General features: G+C 37.2%; 4 protein-coding genes across 7 annotated transcripts; 1 reads left to right on the forward strand and 3 right to left on the reverse strand.

Moving 5' to 3' along the window:
• The first annotated feature begins 582 nt into the window (after nt 1–582).
• On the forward strand, nt 583–4462 carry LOC120009839 (probable protein phosphatase 2C 5). Its single transcript, XM_038860551.1, has 8 exons — nt 583–738; nt 1432–1677; nt 1875–2046; nt 2134–2351; nt 2471–2578; nt 2665–2790; nt 2882–3111; nt 3915–4462. Exons 2-8 carry the CDS (start codon nt 1468–1470, stop codon nt 4129–4131), a joined length of 1281 nt encoding a protein of 426 aa, XP_038716479.1. The 5' UTR covers nt 583–738; nt 1432–1467; the 3' UTR covers nt 4132–4462.
• Nucleotides 4463–5165: 703 nt separating this feature from the next.
• On the reverse strand, nt 5166–7388 carry LOC120008933 (wall-associated receptor kinase-like 20). Its single transcript, XM_038859322.1, has one exon. The coding sequence runs from the start codon at nt 6061–6063 to the stop codon at nt 5443–5445; it is 621 nt and encodes a 206-aa protein (XP_038715250.1). The 5' UTR covers nt 6064–7388; the 3' UTR covers nt 5166–5442.
• Nucleotides 7389–7620: 232 nt separating this feature from the next.
• On the reverse strand, nt 7621–11445 carry LOC120008932 (single-stranded DNA-binding protein, mitochondrial-like). Of its 4 annotated transcripts, none has more exons than XM_038859320.1 (6): nt 11092–11405; nt 10845–11020; nt 9276–9484; nt 9070–9170; nt 8248–8307; nt 7621–7814 (listed from the first exon to the last, which is right to left on the reverse strand). In XM_038859320.1, the coding sequence occupies exons 1-6, from the start codon at nt 11165–11167 to the stop codon at nt 7798–7800; spliced, it is 639 nt and encodes a 212-aa protein (XP_038715248.1). In that variant the 5' UTR covers nt 11168–11405; the 3' UTR covers nt 7621–7797. The 4 variants fall into 4 exon arrangements, with proteins under 4 accessions (XP_038715248.1, XP_038715249.1, XP_038715246.1 ...); XM_038859321.1 differs by having other exon boundaries at nt 7681–7963; XM_038859318.1 differs by lacking the exon at nt 7621–7814 and having other exon boundaries at nt 7978–8307.
• A 164-nt stretch (nt 11446–11609) lies between these two features.
• On the reverse strand, nt 11610–19474 carry LOC120009356 (eukaryotic translation initiation factor 3 subunit A-like). Its single transcript, XM_038859913.1, has 14 exons — nt 19349–19474; nt 18225–18290; nt 17408–17889; nt 16548–16763; nt 16096–16464; nt 15982–16011; nt 15114–15341; nt 14829–14990; nt 13998–14219; nt 13691–13900; nt 13402–13608; nt 13095–13175; nt 12724–12925; nt 11610–12324 (listed from the first exon to the last, which is right to left on the reverse strand). Exons 2-14 carry the CDS (start codon nt 18268–18270, stop codon nt 11903–11905), a joined length of 2877 nt encoding a protein of 958 aa, XP_038715841.1. The 5' UTR covers nt 18271–18290; nt 19349–19474; the 3' UTR covers nt 11610–11902.
• Between the last annotated feature and the right edge of the window lie 497 nt (nt 19475–19971).

The following is a 19971-nucleotide window of genomic DNA, read 5'->3' on the forward strand; positions in this document are numbered from 1 at the left end:
TTCTCTATTTGTCTGATTATTAATTCTCTCTCTCTCTCTTTTTAAATATTGATTAACCTACTTAACCCTTGACAAATGCCAACCAATTAGCAGAAATAGAGAAGGCATACTCTGTATCTGATAATTGTTGTGACCTCAAAATCATCTAATTAATACCTAAAGAGCCTTTTTAGATTGAGAAAAAATAACAATAATATTGGATGCAAAATATCAAAAGATTTCAAAATTTTGAAACAATAATACCTTTATTTTCATGTATTTGAGTTATTTTATCGTCTGCTTTGATTTCACGGTTCTGTAAAATATATACAGAAGTTGTTTATGAATTAGAATGAGAACCCCATTTTGTCTGGACCAATCTAACATCAATAACTCGACCCCTACTACATATAGGGAGTTTTAGACAAGTTTACTTGGACACACCATTTTTATTCTAAATAAAAACAGTAATTTTTTTACCAAAATATAATTTGATCAAACAGGAAAAAAAATTAAAAGAATTTAGAAAAAAAGAAAAAGAAAAATGGAAGGACTTCATCGTAATCTCAGTCGACTCCCTAAAATAATGACGAAGATTGGGATTAGGACATAAAAGTCATTATCGAAGACTTTGCTCATCGAAAACCCCGCGTCTCTCTCTCGCTCTCTCTCTAGATTTTTCTTCCAATCAAATCGAATCACAGAGAAGGGTTTGTTCCTTGTCTTGAGAGTTAAGGAGTCGAGGAGCTTCTGGATGAGGTAATCGTCAATGCTCGATCTGTTGTTGTCTATGCATGTTTCGATTGTGAGTTTTAGGGTTTCACATTGGCCAAATTGTTCCTTTTTTTTTGTTGTTAGTTTTTTGCTGCATTCGGAGGTAGATGTGTGAAATGGGGAACTCAGTTTGTGTGGATTTGGTTGGATTGGTTAGGCGTCGAAGTTCAGTTGTGGAAGAGCATTTTAAGGGGTTTCGTTTCAGATGGTTGTTTAAGCTTTAGTACTGCTTAGTGTAGAGTGTACTTTCTATCTCAGTGAGTTCTTATTGGGAATGATCAGATCGGCCTGTTGAATTGAGGTGGTAAAATCACTAAAATGTTTGGTAGGGCGAAAACTAAGCATTGCACGAGTCTTGTTTCTTTTCTTTTGGATATTTTACCCGTCATTTGATTATTTCTTGATAATTTTTTTAGGTAGTTTTAGCGTATGCTTTAATTCTTATATGATAGATATATTGTTAAACAAACTTTTGGTTAATTTTGGAGCATTTACACTTTAGCTGATTGAATTATTGCAAAAGTTGTTGTTTGGTAATTTCAACGGGGATTAAGGATGTTGGGCCCTCATTCTGCTTTTCTTTGTGCAAAAGTTTCCTTCAAGTAATTTCAGTGGGGAATTGAGGATATTTATGGCCTGAATTGATGATTATGTGACTTTATCTACTTTATTGTTCAGATTTACGAATTTGGACATGTCTAGACCGAAACTAGAATGAGCCAGGCTGAAGTATCAAGGATGAAGCCTCCTCTTGTTCCGCTTGCGACCTTGATCGGTCGTGAGATGAGAAATGAGAAGGTTGAAAAACCTTTCATTAAATTTGGACAGGCTGGTTTGGCGAAGAAAGGAGAGGATTACTTTTTGATCAAAGTTGACTGTCAGAGGATTCCAGGCAACCCTTCCACTTCATTTTCTGTCTTTGCGGTACTGTTTCTTGTATACACTTCTTGATGAGCATGTTTTAAATACCTATCTTCATGTTATCACAAAGAAAAATAAACTTTGATCGTTCTCCTAGAGTAAATTTACACTCAATGTCTTTCTTTTGTAACAGAGAGTTCTGCGATCTATTTTCCTTTGAATTTTGTTCTTTTTAATGCTCATCTGGATTCTTATTGCAGATTCTTGATGGTCATAATGGTATATCGGCTGCTATCTTTGTGAAGGAGAATTTACTTAGTAATGTCTTGAGTGCCATTCCCCAGGGCATTAGTAGGGAAAAATGGCTTCAAGCTCTACCTCGGGCACTAGTTGCGGGTTTTGTCAAAACTGATATAGAGTTTCAGCAAAAAGGCATGTCACATAAAAGACAATGTTATGCTTGGAATCTACTTCACATTTCTTTTACGGGCTTTTATATTAGTTTAATGCAAATTTCAGGGGAAACTTCTGGGACAACAGTGACGTTTGTTGTGATTGATGGGTGGACTGTAACTGTTGCTTCTGTGGGGGATTCTCGATGCATATTGGACACACAGGGTGGTGTGGTTTCTCTTTTGACTGTTGATCACAGACTAGAAGAGAATGCAGAAGAGAGGGAACGTGTCACTGCTAGTGGGGGTGAAGTAGGAAGGCTCAATGTTTTTGGGGGCAGTGAGGTTTGTCAATGTTTTGTTTTTCGTTTATGCTACTACTGTTGAAAGGTGTTGTTTCATCTATATGTGTATGAATTCAATTTATGAACGTTTTTTTAACACTGCTGTGGGCGTGGTTTTAGGTTGGCCCTCTCCGGTGCTGGCCTGGTGGATTATGCCTTTCAAGGTCAATTGGTGACCCGGACGTGGGAGAGTTCATTGTTCCAATACCACATGTTAAACAAGTAAAGGTGAGATTGTATCTCAAATAGATGATGCATTTTTACTTATTTTTCTGCCCACTACATTCTCATGCTAGATAGTTCCTTTCGTTTAGCTTTCAAATGCTGGAGGAAGGCTTATTATTGCTTCAGATGGCATCTGGGATACTCTATCCTCTGATGTGGCTGCCAAGTCTTGTCGGGGTTTACCTGCTGAGCTTGCTGCAAAGCTGGTAGTTAAGGTGGTGTCTAGTTTGGCTTCCCTGTAAAATTCATAGATTACATTTCTAATTGTTTTATCATATTAATACTGCTTATTTTTCTATGTTTTAGGAGGCTCTAAGATCAAGGGGCCTGAAGGATGATACAACCTGCCTGGTTGTTGACATAATACCATCTGATTATCTTGTTTTACCTGCGACACCGAGGAAAAAACAGAATGTGTTTAGTTCACTTATTTTTGGGAAAAGGCCTCAGAAATCTTTAAATAAAACAAATAAGATGTCTGCGGTTGGTGTCGTGGAGGAGCTGTTTGAGGAGGGCTCCGCCATTCTTGTGGAAAGGTTTGTTTTTCATACATATCTTTGATGTCAAAAGGCTTTGAGTTTTCTTGCATAACTTTTTTTTTTCTGAAAAAAGAAAGAAAGAAATATAGTTTGAATGAGAGCCATAAGCTTTCAATATAAGACTCATGTTTGCCACAAGGAAAACTTTTGATGTTCCCTTGTTTAGTAGCTAAAAGAAATAGTTGGTTGACTCCTAATGGTTTACTTGTATACAATTTTTTGAGCAAGAAAAAAGAAAATGTTTATTATGTACAATCAGCCACCCTTTCGATTAATTGTTGAGCCTAATTGGCCAACTAAGGTCATAAAATGCATGCCTTCTTTGGATGTTGACATGAATAATTATTTATATTACTCTGAACTAAACGGCTGAAATTTTTTTTGAGATTATTTCTGGTTCGGTTAAAATTGACTGGGTGGTTCATTGCCATTAAAAAACAGAAAAGAACCATTTCTTCTTCTTGGTGTGTCTGTAAGTCATTTTTAGCCTTTTTTTTTAAAAAACATTTATGCGCAAGTGTGTGTTTTTTTGGGGTCTTCCTTCGGGAGTATCTTTCGTGTTGATTAATTTGGTATTAAAATTTGTTCTGCTGACTGTAGTTGTAAAACGTCTTCCATATCCTCATATATGGAATCAAACAACATTAATTATGTCGTGTAGAATATTATAATAGTTAGAATATTAGACGAGTGAAATCGGCAGGTTGACTGTTATCTTTGACTGCTGTTATTCTATAAGAAAGGAATTTAGGTTTTCGTCGTCTAACTTCTCCATTTTTGTGGCGCATATCATATCGCAGGCTGGGTAATGATTTTCCTTCAAATGAAAATTCTGGATTATTGAGATGTGCAGTCTGTCAGGTGGATCAAGCCCCAGCTGAAGGTTTGCCAGTGAACTCTGGTACATTTTTTTCACCTCCGCCAAAGGCATGGGAAGGTCCGTACTTGTGCACAAACTGTCAAAAAAAGAAGGATGCCATGGAAGGAAAAAGGGCCAGACCTGGAGTGACCTCGTAGATTTTTATCTGGTAGCAGAGTATATGTTAATATAATTCATTTTCTTTGGCAGTGTGAGCATGCTTGATTTTACTTCGTGACGGTAATACGCGTAAGAAATGAGGTAGAGTTGGTACAGAGTAGGGTTTTGCTTTCCAATCGTTTGTGCCAGTTCTGGTTTGTGCTCCGCTGTTCTAGTGACTGACGGAACGAACTGCCATCTGATAGATATGCTTGTGATGGTTTGATTGCTAACAGCTTGAATATGTAATTACGAACAAAGATTTATTGGTGCTGTGTTTATTGTGGCTGCTTTATATATATATATATGCCTAATTGGCTAATCCTAGTACATAATTTCTTACCCTCTAATTTACAACAAAATCATGTTAAGCATATTTGCTCTATGGTTTCTTGTGAGTTGGATCACCAGTTGTGGTTTTTAAGTTATGACTCTGGTATCTTGATACGTTAACCAGTAGCTTACATATTAAACTGTTGATTGGAGGGGGTGTGGTGGTGTGATCATCGCAAAGGAACAGAGGGACAAGAACGGAGGCCCACAACCTCGGCCTAGCTCTTTATTTATATTAACATTAAATATCCTGAAGAAATGGACTATTGAGTCCAGTACGGCCCATTTCCCCCTCCTATCGGCCCAATCATTGCTGTCGGCCTGTCTCCAATTTTCTCTGCCGTCCAGCCCGAGAGAGTAGTAACAGGCTTTCTTCTTTGTCTAATAATTGGGTTTCCTGTAACAATTGGGCCTGGACCAGTCATATACCTGGGCTGTGGAGGTGAAGCAAGAAGCCTAGCCTTATAATATTATCCCATTGCAGACTTTTCCTTAACTTGCTGTTTATAGGGACTTCACAAAACGAACAGGTTTCTTTGGGAATTTTTCAAATCCCACCACAAAAACAAATGGGGCGGGCCCCACATTCCCACCTCTTTTTCTTTGACTATCAAGTTCAAGGGGTATTAATGTATTAACACCTTGACAATCTGTGTTAAAATCAACAGTTGTGAAGGGGGTAGGATGAGGATGGGACGGAAGTGGGGTGAGTTATTCCAAGAAACTAAGAACATAAGCAGCAATACCAACAGAATTGGAACAAAGGCATGAGGAACATTTCACATGCCCCACCTCAAGCTCAGGCAAGCCTGATACAGTTATCTTGAGATTGAAGTAAAAGCAAAAACAAGGGAACAACCATGATGAACACACAGAAAAATTTAAGTGGCTGATTCTAATGCATATAGATCAATGCCAGAAGTTAACAAGTACCAGTATGCATCACAACTGCAGTAATCAGCACCCCAAATTTAAAATCAAGCACGAGGAATCCACTGAAGCTCAACGCCATAATTCCACGAATCAATGGGTTCTTCAGGCATCATGTCTACTACAGAAGTATAAGCAGTGCAGCCTCCAACCCTTACTCTAATTCTATGCGCGTTCATTGATACATCTTTCAAGTAATGGCAACAAAGTGTACCTTTACAGCCACTTCCCTCCCTCACTTCCTCAAACAGCCTACAAACGCTGTTTGAAGAGCAGTTCATTGGAGACAAAAGTATTGAATCAGAACAGTTCAATAACATGACAGTGTTACGACCGGAAATATTGAAAGGCAAGTTATCATCAAGACTTAATCCTCCTACGCTTAGATCAGAAGAGTAACACATGTTTTGTGGTACTTGTGGAGGACTAATAACAAGCTTATAAGTGCTTGGAGTAATGCTGAGGATCTCATAGTAAAGCCCTTCAGCTGACAGGAACTCTAGCTTGCCATTGTTGCAATAAATTCTGTACCTAGGATCACCACAGTCATAAGCTGTGCTAAGTGGGTAGGGGACATCAATGCTGCCACATTTAGGGCAAGCATCCAGGGCTGACACATGACTAAGTAAACTGAGCACATTAAACATTAGAACCATCATCTCTTGCATGCACAGGAAGAATGAAGGATGCAAATGTTACATGCAAGAAAGCAAGCAACTAGATATCTATCTATAGCAAGGAATACAGTTATATACTTATATTCATATTCTTAGTGGTTCTAAATTGACTACTAGAGGTATAAAGAAATGGACAATAATTTTCAAGTCCCATAAAAGTTCACCCTTATTCAGTGCACTCTTACCCAATCTTGTTTAAACATGTATTCTTCTTGCTCCAATATACCACTAACACCCTTCTTCAGGCCAAAACATACCACTAGTGACTAAAGAGGAAATTAAATAGTCACCCAATCTTGTTTAAGCATGTATCTTCTTTGCTCTGAAAGCAAGATTACAAGATACAATAAAAAATATCCACTAGTGTCTAAAGAGGAAATTAAATAGTCACCACTCACCAGGTTTATGTGACCCTCCATGAACTTCTAAGATCACAAATCAACCATGAAACACCAACACTATTTTCAATCACAAATCACATAACATAGGCCATTATATCTGAAATTACCCTCAATAAGTCATGTATCAATTGGGAAAAAAGAAAGCTAGAAGTCAAAACGAACTGGTCAAAGTTGCAAGTAAAAGGGGGCATGAGATATATGAAGAAATAAGTGTTCTATATACAATTAGGACACCCTAAAGTGGTGATGTGTTACAATCATAAGATTCATTCAGTACAATGACTTCTTTGAAATGGATATCACATAATTCTTAGCTAATGCGTGTCCAGAACAATAAACAATCTCGCACTCCAATCCCACTTTTCTTCTTTAGAATTTTAAAAGCAACCACTTTCCCTTTGAGGGAGCTCCATTTCCTTAAGTGGTATATTAGTTAATGAAAAAAAATTGTAGTGTAAGAGGTTAAGATGTGAGGACAAACTAAAGAGGTCTTAAAAGTGTAGTGCTCAAATTCTAGCATTATTAGGAAGCCAGTAATGTGAGAATGTGGTCACATTTCTCAAGTTAACAAAGGTTATCAGAGCCAAAGATTAGCAGAAAATAAATTTAATGAAGCCTTTACCAAAAAAAAAAATGAAGTTAATGAATCATAAGCTCGCCACATGTCAACTTGTATGAATAAAAAGTTACTTAAAAATGATTATTAAAATTCTTTTGTGTTTAATGTATGTTCCGTCCCTTAAATAGGCCATAACTACCCAAGACCAATCAAATCAACAATCTTTTAGACAACATACATCAGCATGCTTAAGCAACAAAACAGGGTGTAAGTCTACTTTTCCATCTCTGAGGTCAAATAAAAAAGTATCACTATCAGACTGCAACATTAGCTCGGGGATATATAGCATGGAAAAACTTGTTGTGAGATTTCCATTAACAAAAAATACTTATCATGAGATAATTAGAACCACTTTCCTGGATTCTGAGTAAGATTCATATTTGGGCAACAATTTAAACGAAGTAAAGTAGTAAACAAATAATAAGGATGAAAGATGTAAGCATTTTCTTTCCCTCATGTTTTGGCAAGGACCATTATGATTTTAACAAATGTAGGATCGAAGTGAAAACATCCACAAATCAAGAGAGCGAGATAGGGATTATGATATGCATAATAGGAGAGATAAATTCAACAAGAAAACGGTACAAACTTGAAAACCAAAAGAAGTAAAGCAATTTTTCTTTAGCCTGATTACAATCGTATAAGCTAACATAATGTTAGTTTTCTTACTCTTGTACTCTTGGAGAATGAAATATTCACAAATGACTAAAATAGTCCCTCTCCTGACAGAAAAGGTTGAGAGAATTAGTCACAATATTTAAAGTGGCACTATGAAGCACTAAACAACTGCTATAGCAGAAGCACATTATTCTCTCTAAAATCATATCACCAATAAAATTGCCCTTTTTTTATGACTAAAATAGTCCCTCTCCTGACAGAAAAAGTTGAGAGAATTAGTCACAATATTTAAAGAGACACTATGAAGTACTAAACAACTGCTATAGCAGAAGCACATTATTCTCTCTAAAATCATATCACCAATAAAATTGCCCTTTTTTTATGAATGGAAAATTGTTATTGAAACCACAAAGGTGTTAACCAGAAATTATTGACATCAGGAGTCAGATTACTAATAAACTTTTCATGATTGATAGACTTGGTATGAGTGCATTCATCAATCACAGATGACGGTAAAAGGTGTAAAAGAAAACTTACGGATATCCTCGAAGGATGTGCTATTGACACTTTCTCCAGCTTTTATAAGACGGATCTTCCCTGAATGAGGTAAATAATAAAGTAGTAAGTATTTCCATGATGTTCTAGTTACATATCATATCTCAAATTCTAGGTTAGTGCAACCAATTTCCATCAATCTACGTAAGAATATTACACAAAACAAGATGAGAGCTGCAGCCATTCTTCCAAAACTTGATAATTCAAGACTGCATCAAAAGAAACTAGATAATTCCCTTCTTGACCTGAATTAAGCTTCATGGTAAAAATGACTAAAAGATAGGTTCTCTTTTTTGAATGCAAGAGATAAATATTATTACAGTGCACTAAGACACTTTTACTTTATTGGAATATGTGTAGTCGAAGCAAAGAGAAGGGCAGCTTGGTTGAGCAAAAGGTGAACCTTACAAACCGGGTGGAGAATAGGATGACAGAGGAATATATGAAAGAATTATTATTTTCCATTACCCTTTGGGTGGTGGCTGATCTCTCACTTAAAGATCAACAGCAACATGGATGAGTGTTTCTACGGAAAGAAATTCTGACCGCCAAATTTCATCATAGCTTAACTATCTCAAGACTTTCAATGCATGCCAAAATGAGATATACGTTTAAAATGCCAAGTTTACGTCATTTAGTAGCAAGATAATTACTTCTGTTTGTATTGGAAGTACCACTGGCTTACGTGCCCCCAGAAGAAACTAATACGATTAACATGGACAACTGCAGTAATCATTTACGCGTTGCCATAAAAAACTAAGAAAACAGCAACAAGTAAAGAATAATCAATTGAAGTTAACATACCATCACGGCGAACACATATCTCTGGCACATTTTTAATTTCCCCATTGATGCTGTCATTGTAAACTCTAGTTTCAATGTCACCCTCAACATAAACTGAAGAGCTGCATCAAGCACCATTCGTCAGTGAAATACTACACACAGTTCAATATTGTTCTTGAGTATCATGTCAATGAAAATTAAGTGTTCACAAGACAAGGAAATGCTACTTTTTTGCAAGTTGCTGAACTGCAAAAGCTCCGAGGCGTTCATTATGGACAGCTATTCGATGCCATTGTGCTGGTTTTGGCGAGTCTTTTGCTTCAACATGTCTTTGGTCATACATTCCCCCGGTTCCAACGGTAAAGATGGTTATAGCTTGGCCATTTCTAAAGATCTTCTGCACAGGAGCTCGCCCAATTTTTCCACAAATAATTGCCTGCATAAAACCGCCAAGATTTTCATCAAATACAAGGAGCACAACATAGAAACAACAAGCAACTTGAAGCTCAAACATGAAAGAATCAGATCATATGCAAAAAAAAAGGTAAACAACCCTCGTGCACAAGGCTCATGAAGTGGGCGGGATCAGGGACATGCAGAATGTACGTAGACCTTACTCCCACATAATATGTGGAGAGGTTGTTTATAAGAATGAAAACTTGAGACCTCTAGGTTGCACCAGTGCAACTCTTCCACTAAGTCACATGTTCGCTTGTAATCAGAACATATGTCAAGATATTAAATTTATTTTCAACAAAAAAACTACGAATGACTCAAACCCATGTCCCATACAGCAAAGATTACCATAAAGTTAGTGATTAAATCCCATTCAGAGTAACATTTATTCACGTGAATTCAACCAATATATGCAAGTAAACATGGCAAACTATTAATACACCAGTAGCACAAGAGTCCTGATATGGCCCCAATCTATTGCAGCAAGTAGAAAGAGTTAAAGGCCTTGGATAAAAACTAAAACCCCAGAAAAAGCAAGGCTATAAGAATGAATTTCAATACAGACCCAATACCATGTATCCATGATAAATCAAGAACCCGAAAAAGCGACAATTCACCTTTTCTGATTTAAATCAGTTAAGACTTAAGAAAAAAAATCAAACAAATTTTGGTCAAATTCCAATCACATCACTCTTTACCTCTATGCAATTGGGGATGCAGCAAATCCTCTTCCACATACAAAGAAGACTAGGACTCGTAGAAAATTAAAACACAGCAAAAGGGAGACGCAAAAAAGGGAACTTGTTGTTGTTGTCGTTCTGTTGTTACTCCCTGTTATCTTTTAAAAAATTCAATACCCAACACATAATATGCCATAATTTTCGTTCTTTCAAGACTCCAGATCTCGACTTAAAATGAGCATCTTTCCTGCTGTTGTGTTGGTGCAGTCATTACTGCCTAAAAATAATCAATCCCAAGCTCAATTGAGCAAAATGCTCAAATACGCTTAGTACAGAAAATGATGTTTATTAGGTCCAAAATGGAGGAAATTTTAAAGTTGAATCATAGGGTTATTTTTCTCTTCTCAATTATCTTAGCAGACAGCAGGACATATGAAAATTTCATCGCAACCAGTGAAGATAGAGAATAGTCTCCATCCAAAGCTCCAAAATGGAGGAAACATGAGTAATCACTCTCAACTTTGACAAGACATATTCGATTTAAAGTTTCACAAGTGCTTTCTAATACAACATAAGACACAAACTAGCGTTTCAGTTTACTCCAAATATTACTCCAAATGTAACGTAAACATCCATGAAATGAAGAATGCAATGATATACCTTATGCACACCTCGAAATCCCCACCCACGACTGGGATTCACACCTTGAGGCTCCAATTCTAGCTTCCCGTTAAGAATATCATCGACCACGTCTCCCATTTCATCATTTTTCGCAGAATCATTGTCACTCTCCATTGATGCAGTTGAATAGCAAGATTTTGAGCTCCCTTGCAAGCCTGGCACTCGAAGCGTATAAAAAATCAAATTTAATTACAAAATCACCAAATACATTCAGATAATCTCTCACTCATTATGTGGTACTGCACATCAACTGTTCGAGAAAATTCCGCTGAGAGAAAACGTGGAATGCCCAAAGAGCCCATAATTACTAGAAAACCTATGCGTTCTCTTTTGACAGTGATCGCCAGACATGAAGAGAGTTAAATATGTTCATGTAAGTTTTGCATTAAAACTGATGGAGATTGCAAAGAGAAAGGGAGATGAATGGAGACGAAGAAGAACCTAGTGCAGAGAAGGGCCTGGCAGTAGCAGAGATTCTTAAAACCTTTGCAATTCTCACAGCTATGGAACTCATTTTGAGAACCCGAACTCAGAGAGAGAGAATAAAGAGTTTTTTTTTAAGAAGCTTGAATGAATTTCGTACGGGGCTATTTTGGGCCGAGCCGTAATGTATTACGGATATCTTTGGGCCCATTTGTCTGTCCGAGTAAAGTAACACTCGTGTTCAATCCTTTCCTTCTATTGTATTAAAAAAAACAAATAGATTACTCCAACCAAAATCAAATTCCGGTCCAATTAAAGAACTTCGAAGAAAATATCGGTAGATTGATTTATAAGGAATATATTCCAATTCCAACAATGCAAAACAAGAATCACTGGAAGGAAAAAGACTTCAAACAATGATCTCTCGAGCCTTACTAAAAAACATAAAATTGAGTATTTCTCAAGCTAGACAGACTACGACTCTGCATTCACTTTCAAGTCTTCATCGCCAAAAGTATCAATTATTCCTTGGGTTCCCAGACACGTTCTATTTGAATCATCAAACACCACAGCCATTTAGCCAATCAAAACAAAATTTTCTAAAACTAATGGGATCAGCGGTCACGAGGAGCACCCCTGGATGATGGCCAACCCTTGTTACCATACGATGGTTTACGGTCATCGCTGCGCCACCTATCACTGGATTGTGGGGGATGATCATCTGACCGGCTGCCCCATCGATCAGGTTCTGGAGGTGTGGCCTGCCCACCACCATCAACTCTCTCCCGCCGGAACCTAGGCACGTATTTTCCAGGAGCAGAAGCAGCTGCAGCTGCAGCTGCAGCAGGGGCAGTTCCAGTTTCCAGTGGTCGGGCCTCAGAGAGCCTAGAAGGCCGATCAGTTGATCTTCCCAAGAGTTCTTCCCTCCTAAGCCTCTCTTTTTCCTCAAGCTCCCGCTCTCTTTGCTTCTGCTTTTCAAAAATCTCATCCAACTTAGCCTGACGTTCAGCCTCTTCCTTCTTCTGTCTCTCAGCCTCTGCACATTTCCAAATTACAGCACAACAATAAAATATGTTAAAAGGACGGTCATAATAACCAATCCAGGAAAGAAATAATCTCTGCCACAGAATGAAGGACGATCAAAGACAAATCATAATAGTTCCTGCATTATTACAAAAGGTTAACTAGGCATAGAAAGAGCAACAATCTCAAAAATAATTTTGGACCAATCGATTTTGTTAGGGGTTTGGGAAAAGGGGGAATCTTATGTGATGCTGACAATTGATAAAAAAAAAAAGTATTTAATCCAATGTTCATGAGGAGCTCCACAGGAAAGTAGCAGAAAAAATATTGGAAAATTGAAACGACGTACGGAAACCTCTGAATAAAGTTCTCATGCAATATAATAAATAGTTTTTTTTAATAAATGACTCACCTTCCCGTTTGCGAGCTTCCTCCTCTTCACGCAGCTTTTTCAGCCTCTCTTCTTCAGTTCTCACAAAGAAAATTTTCTTTCTCATAGCATCTCTCTCTTGCCTTCGAGCCTGTATGATTTGGTTGATTCTTTCCTCTCTCTCCAGCCTACGTCGATCAAACTCGGCTTGACGACGAATTATAACTCTTTCCTGGAAAATCAACTGAAAACAGCAAAGGAAAGGCCAACTTTGTACGTTAACGAGAATGCCCACCTTCCCACACAAACAATTAAAAGAAATAGGCAAAAATCTAATGGAAAAGATGCTACAAGACCAGATATTAATCTAGGGGAGAGAAAGAAGTGTTCAGCCAAAATGGGTAAATAAATACCTTATTGTCCAACATACGTGCCAGTCTATTTTTTTCCGCGAGGTCCCCATCATGCCGCTGTCTGCTCATTTGAATCTCTTGCTGCAGAGTAGAAATGTGTCACCATTACATATCGAAGAGAAGATATAACCTAGAATATAAAGGTGGTGAACCAAATCCAAGATGACACTAAAATGAACAAAGCACAACCAGCTGAAGATATAGGGTAACTTTTAAGAAGTAAATTCAGATGGAGAAACAGTGAAGAGAAATAAAATTAGAATTGTAAATTGTTGCACTGAAACATGATATGATAATTGTTACACACCTGCTGCTCCCGTTCATGAAGCATCTTCTCTTCCACCAATCGTCTTTGGAAAGCAGCTTCAATTAAAGGAGCAGCCTCCTCTCTTTTGGCTCTTTCCAAATAATCCATCGTCTTAGCCAATTTCTGTAATTTTTTCTCCATTTCTTGCCTCTCTCTGAGCTGCTCATTCAAAGCCCGCTCCATCAGAGTTTGCTTCGTCACCTTTTCCTGCACAGAGGCAACTGTCAATAATTGAGTAATTGACCTTGAAAATTGAAAAAGATACAATCACGCAATAAATTGTACTCACCCCTTCCAAGATTGACTTCTTTTTCCCCTTGCTTTTACCACGTTTCTCAGCTTCCTCGAGCAATGCTTGCGCTTCTTCACGTTCCCGCTCTTCTATCTCCCTGCGAATTCTTTGATTCTTCCTTTGCTCATATTCAGCAGCAAGCCTCTTCTGCTCTGCCTCTTCAGTTATCTTCTGAAGTTTTAGCCTCCTCGACTCTTCTTCGCGTTCCTTGAAAGACAAATCAGTTCAAAATTTTAATTCTATTCCAATTTTGATCAATGGCAACCGCAAGCAATATTTCCAGGCAACTGTTCAAATGAAATACCATTTCCAAAAGATGACGTTCTTGCTCTTCCTTTCTTTTCTCAATGATTGATTTCCGAGCAAGAAGTCTCTTGTGCTCCTTCTCCACTACTTCTCCCAAAACAGGCAAAATTTCACCAAGTTTTGATGCCTTCTGAACTGGAGGATAAATCATGCCTCTTGCTTTGTTCAACGATTCAGTAAAATGAGTCAAATGATCCCGCAACCCATCGGATTCTAGACCCTGAAGTAGACAACCCAATCTAAATTATCAAAATATGCCTCTAGCTACCATGACAAGAAGGATGCTAAGAAAACAACCAACAAACCATTGTCAAGCCAGCAAAACATAGCATGCGTTTGTATACAACCATTGTCAAGCCACTAAAACATAGCATGTGTCTGCATACTTCGAGTATATTAGAATTCACTTTGACCCATTAAGAAGGAAAAAGATGTGGAGGAGAAATTTAGACCAGGCAGAGTGAATTCAACATTGAAGAAGACAAGTATCCTACAACGTCCGACTTTTGCATTCAAACTTTCCCACTTGTACAAAATAACGACACAAAAATGGTAGAAAATCGTAAACGAGTATCCTATCCTATAATAATGAAAAATGCAAATGATTGCTCAAGTAACTTCATGTAACCAATAGGCCACTAAATTTATACCATTTCAATATTTATTGCATGAACAATGGAAAATCAACATGGTAAGCATAAGCGGCTCTTGCTGTTCTATATCTTGATGTGGTTAGCCAGCAAAAAAAGGTAATAGGTTTATTTGTTTGTCATGATATCAATAAATAATGCATAAAGAGAGCAAAAGTTGAGACTAATTTACCACTTACCAGGTGACCAAATGTCACAATGCCCTTAACATGATCAATTTTCATAGCTATAAAGTTGTTTTTTACAGCATCAACTGATATTTTCTCCATAACAGAAAAATCAAAAAAGGGGATCATCTGAGATAAACTCTCAATTTTCATGGTCTGGTACACCCTAGAAACCTGCAACGCATAATGATAACCATCAAGAAAAAACGAAAGATTTCTAATAAAAGATCACCATAAGATGTTCATAATCAAGAAAGAAGATACAAAAAAAAAAAAAAAACTAACTAAAAACTGAACCTGCTGAAGCAACCTCAAAGTAGCAAGCTTTTCAAGGGCAGGAAGATATTGAGAAAGTTGCACCTCAGGTATAGATGACGCTGAAGCAAGCTTACCACCAAGTTTCGAGATTTTGGCCAATAAGGGCTGGATATTAGATGCAAGATCTAGAGGAAGAAACTCATCCTCTAGAAGGTGGTAAAGATCTTTTACTTCCTGTGTGGCACAACTCATCACCCCTTTAGTGACCTACAAAACAACACCAAAATCAGACTGTGCCACGCACAAGCTACATAATAATACGCAACCTCCTACAAGAAAAGAAAAAAAAAAAAAAACACAATTCCAAAACCTTTGACTCATAATGGTATGCTTATCTTTAGGTTATATAACCCTTATAAAATTTTTGACAGACTGCAGATATTCCACAACATTATAAAGCTGCTTCTCTAGTAAGCTTCTATTATAAACAAAAGCAAAAATATACCTTCCAATAACAATATATTGTATTAATTAAAAGTACAATCTATGTCAACACTTGAAATGGGTAAAAGCCATATCCTACTAATAACAGGGAGAACTACAGCATTCCTGTTATACATTTGGTTGTTCCTACAATGGATCCCTACTCATATTTGCATCAAATAATAAAGTGATTTTTCTATTTTTTTGGTTCATAGAATCCAAAAAAACTTTATCCAATTGTGGATGCTAAAATGTTAAAAGGTAAACTCTTTTAAGTATAAAGGTTCCAAGACAAACTGGGCATTTAAATGCAAATTCTAAAATTCATCTTGAGTTTAATAACTTCTTTTGTTAAATAAAAATCAGGTGGATCTTTACTCGGAGTAGAGAAAATAAGAAAAATAAAACGAGAAATCAAACTCACCAAATCTGAGAGGAGCGATGACCGTGAAATCTGGAAAAAGGAGACACAGTCAGAAAAGAACGGCATTTTATAATGATAACAGTAATAACAATGATGATGATGATAATGCAATACCACTTCTCGATTCTCATGTTTTGGATCTAGATTGAATCCTATGAGATTTGCCAACCTCAAGTTGCGCTCTTTCTCATTTTCAAGTTCCAAATGGGAGGCACCATGGGTTTGATCATAGGGGATCACAGCGAGTGTAGCCAAAACAACAGATGATGCAATCATTTGAAGATCTTTCTGGCTCAAGTTCTTATTAAAGCTTTTTTGAAGTGAAAACAGCTTCAACCATGCACATGCATGATAAAGATGGCTAGATGAAATCCAGAATATTTCTGTTAGCTTGGCATAATACACCACCATCAGGGATGCCTTGGGTGTTTTCTTAACCATGCACATCAACCCATGAATATCCTCTACAGAGCGAAAAGCTTCCTGCAGAAACAAAGGATTGTTAGAAACACAAGTATCTCGAAGGAAACAACCTGTTGTACATCTAAATTTTTTTGTTTAGATACCTGCCAGAGTTTGAGTTCAGTGGCCATTTTCAGCTGCTCAAATCTTGTATCAAGGTACAGTTGCAAACTCTCAGGAGTTGATAAGTCAGGTCTGTCCCTTTGGTCTCTGTACTTGTTAAGGTTTGCCAAATGATTCCTGATTATTTCACATAGCCTCCGGAACTCTGTTGTACGTTTGTACTGCTTGCAGAACTGAAAGGCCCGGTGTGCTGTCATCTGCACAAGAAAAGACCAATCAGATGTCATTTCTTCTGTCATTATATAAAGTCCTCTAAAAAATCAATTAGTAGACAACAACTTTTGACCCCAAACAACACCACTGTCAGAACAGACAAATACTCTCGACTACAAGTCACTGTCATGAAAGCAGAAGGAATAAGGTACCAAATTTCTCAATAGAAACTCCAATATAACAATGAAGATAAACGTAACACGAAATACAAGATGCTGGAGGTAAACAAAATTAAAGCCCATTCACTGTTACAATTACGACATGGCACTTACAAGGAAGACCAATTTATTTGCTCAACTATTTCAACCCAAACACAGAGATCCCAAACTTCCATGGGGATAAGGTTGTAATAGGAGCGGGAGTGTAGATCCCTTTACACATATGCAGAACCACAATTTCATAGCATTCCAACAAAACACAGATCTAGACGAGAAATTGAGCAACCAAAACTCCTTTACATCCTAAAACGTGTAAAGTTAGACTGCAGAGGATCTTCATGGTGAAAAATTGACAATAAAATTGACTTAGAAGACAAACATATATGAAAGCTTCACAATGAAATTGACTTAGAAGACAAACATATATGAAAGCTAAAAATAGTGGAAAATGCATTAAATGGGACATATACCGCATATAGTGCCTCCAACTTTGAGTTGTTTCGTAATATTTCAAGCACCGTTCTATAGGTCTCCCACAAAAACTTGAACCATGGAGTAACAAGTTCACGATCAGACCTATCTTTTCCCTTTTCTCCACTAACATAGCTTAGCATCAGATCTTCAGGCCTTTTATCTGCCTCAAGGTCGTCAACATCAAGAGCTTCTTCTAGGGCTTGAGCCTGGCTACGAGCCTGCTCAGCTTTCTCAGTGGAGAGATGCATAAAGTGCTTGATGACTTCCTCCAAAGAGTTAACGTTCACTTGTTGGCAAACAATTCGATATTGAATCAAACCATCCTTGGCGAACCTACCCCTCCGCATATCAACACAAAGCTCTACATACTTGAACATAATCTTTTCAAGTGTCTTTTGCCAAGCACGGTATCTCTTTGAGGTGATTAGATCATGAAGAGCTTGTAATGCATCCTGCTTTTGCCCAACATTTATCAACTCTGCATCAATGTGCCATCAAAGTAAGTATAGAATGAAAAATAAAATAAACCCAGAAAACTTACAAATGAATGCATGTTGGCCTTTGTTAACTAGGAACACCTCCCCCACATGTAGAGTTGTAGTCTTGTAGACCAGAATACCAGATTAAATAAATTTTCTAAAATGCAAAAGAGAAAAGAGGAGGAAGAAGCAGTCTTGAATGAACCGCATTGTTTGCTCAAATTAATTCCTACACCAATTCTAGTTACTAAGATCTGGCCTTTCAGTTATCAAACTAGAGGCCACCAAAATTCATAATAGGAAAAATATGTAACTATAAAAAAATATCTGTCACCTTCTGCTCGCTTCAACGCATTCTCTGGCTTTGCAAAAGTCGACATGATTCAATGAAATCTTAACCCTGCGTCCAGAACAGGGTAACAATCATGTTAGGGATGTATCAAACATATAGTCATACATACACAACAAAAAAAATAGTTCAACTATGGAAGTTAAGCATCATAAAATAAGAAAGATAACTAAAAGTGGAAATTTACTAAATTTATGCAGGCAATTTTCTCAACATCAGTCAGATTTTCCTGTTACACCAAAAGCCAAAAGATAAAGAACTAACGGGGCATTTGGTTGCTAATTCAATGAGTGTGAGTGTGAGTGTGAGTGTGAGTGTGAGTGTGAGTGTGAGTGTGAGGCGAGCTTGAGGTGAGTGTGAGATGAACATTACCATGTTTGGTATGAAATTAAGAGTGAGTATGAGTGTTAGAATTTTAATTGTACAATTTTCATACTACCCAATTTTTTGTACATAAAAATAAGAATAGATTAATTTAATGGTTGTGATTACTTCTCAATAAGGGATATAATAATCTTTTGACTATCAAACTCATTCTCTCTTGTGGAGATTAGCAAATCTCACCATTTTAGCGAGCTTGACTAATCTCCATAAGGAGGGAATGAGGGTGGGATGAATTTGGGATTCCAACCTCCCAAACTCAACCAAACGAGGGAATGAGTGATTCTCACCCCCGGCTCACCTCATTCCCCCTCAAAATGCCAACCAAATGCGCCGTAAGAATATGACTAATTACCCCAATCATTCATCTCCATTAACAGGAACTCAAACTTTTCCAACCAAACAAACAAATTACTCCACCCAGATCGAGGGACTACATCACTTTTTTGCGACTGATAAGCAAATCGGTCACAGTATCACCGCCCTCGAAGAGATTAACACCGAATTTCAAAATTGCAACAAAAAATACAAAACAATTCCACCATGCCCTCAATCAAACAGTTACAAACCCTAGATCTACGAAACATAAATTGATTGGACATACAAATTAGACAAAACATGAATAAGCCAAAATCCAACACAGTCATAGATACTCTTTCAGAGAGATATAATTCGAAGGTGAGTGTGAAAGAAACGGTTCGACAGGCATGACGTGTTGAAGCGAATACCTCAGACACAGCTCGAAGTGAGCGCCCCCGTCTCTGTTGCCAGCCCTAGAAGACGATAATGAACAAGCAAGACAGAGAGCTGATATATTTGTCGGGGGTTAAAGTCGAGTTTCAATTGAATTTCGACACAACGCAAGGAAAATAAAACGACAGGCCCTAAACATATTGGGCTAGTCCAGCCCAATATTTGGCCTTTTTATTGGTTTGAAATCAGGAGGCCCATTAAAATTTGGTTTTGGGCCCTAAGCAAGCTTATTCTATTATTTTTTGTTATAGCTATCCCAAATGTTGAGATAAGGACCCACATGATCCATGTGAAATCATGTACGTTCATTCCAGCATTTGGGATAATTACGACAAAAAACACTTAGGCTCCGTTTGGTACGTTGTATAGGATAGTAGAATATTACTATCTAATGTATAATTTAATCCTTTGATAAATTGATGTATAATTTAATCATATCCAGTATTTGGAAATAATATGATATTAGCCTTGTATAGTATAATTATTATACAATACAGTGTTTGGTTTGTTGTTAGTCAAAATGATAGTATAAGATTTATGATACTTTGTCTAACACAAAATTGTATAAAATTGAGACTACAACAAAATCAACAAATGA

The sequence above is a fragment of the Tripterygium wilfordii genome, chromosome 11 (genome assembly GCF_013401445.1).
Source record: "Tripterygium wilfordii isolate XIE 37 chromosome 11, ASM1340144v1, whole genome shotgun sequence".
Lineage (NCBI taxonomy): Eukaryota > Viridiplantae > Streptophyta > Magnoliopsida > Celastrales > Celastraceae > Tripterygium > Tripterygium wilfordii.

What these genes read in the sequence shown, in the direction of transcription:
- LOC120009839 (XM_038860551.1), top strand. Translation starts at nt 1,468, where the DNA reads ATGAGCCAGGCTGAAGTATCAAGGATGAAGCCTCCTCTTGTTCCGCTT. An exon ending in CTTCATTTTCTGTCTTTGCG is followed by an intron (nt 1,678 to 1,874) that starts GTACTGTTTCTT and finishes TTCTTATTGCAG; the next exon opens with ATTCTTGATGGTCATAATGG. An exon ending in TCCGCCATTCTTGTGGAAAG is followed by an intron (nt 3,112 to 3,914) that starts GTTTGTTTTTCA and finishes ATCATATCGCAG; the next exon opens with GCTGGGTAATGATTTTCCTT.
- LOC120008933 (XM_038859322.1), bottom strand. Translation starts at nt 6,063, where the DNA reads ATGCAAGAGATGATGGTTCTAATGTTTAATGTGCTCAGTTTACTTAGT.
- LOC120008932 (XM_038859318.1), bottom strand. Translation starts at nt 11,167, where the DNA reads ATGGGCTCTTTGGGCATTCCACGTTTTCTCTCAGCGGAATTTTCTCGA. An exon ending in TGTGCAGTACCACATAATGA is followed by an intron (nt 11,021 to 11,091) that starts GTGAGAGATTAT and finishes TTCGAGTGCCAG; the next exon opens with GCTTGCAAGGGAGCTCAAAA. An exon ending in GATATGTGTTCGCCGTGATG is followed by an intron (nt 8,308 to 9,069) that starts GTATGTTAACTT and finishes TACCTCATTCAG; the next exon opens with GGAAGATCCGTCTTATAAAA.
- LOC120009356 (XM_038859913.1), bottom strand. Translation starts at nt 18,270, where the DNA reads ATGTCGACTTTTGCAAAGCCAGAGAATGCGTTGAAGCGAGCAGAAG. An exon ending in TTCATGAACGGGAGCAGCAG is followed by an intron (nt 13,176 to 13,401) that starts GTGTGTAACAAT and finishes TCTACTCTGCAG; the next exon opens with CAAGAGATTCAAATGAGCAG. An exon ending in CACGTATGTTGGACAATAAG is followed by an intron (nt 12,926 to 13,094) that starts GTATTTATTTAC and finishes TGCTGTTTTCAG; the next exon opens with TTGATTTTCCAGGAAAGAGT.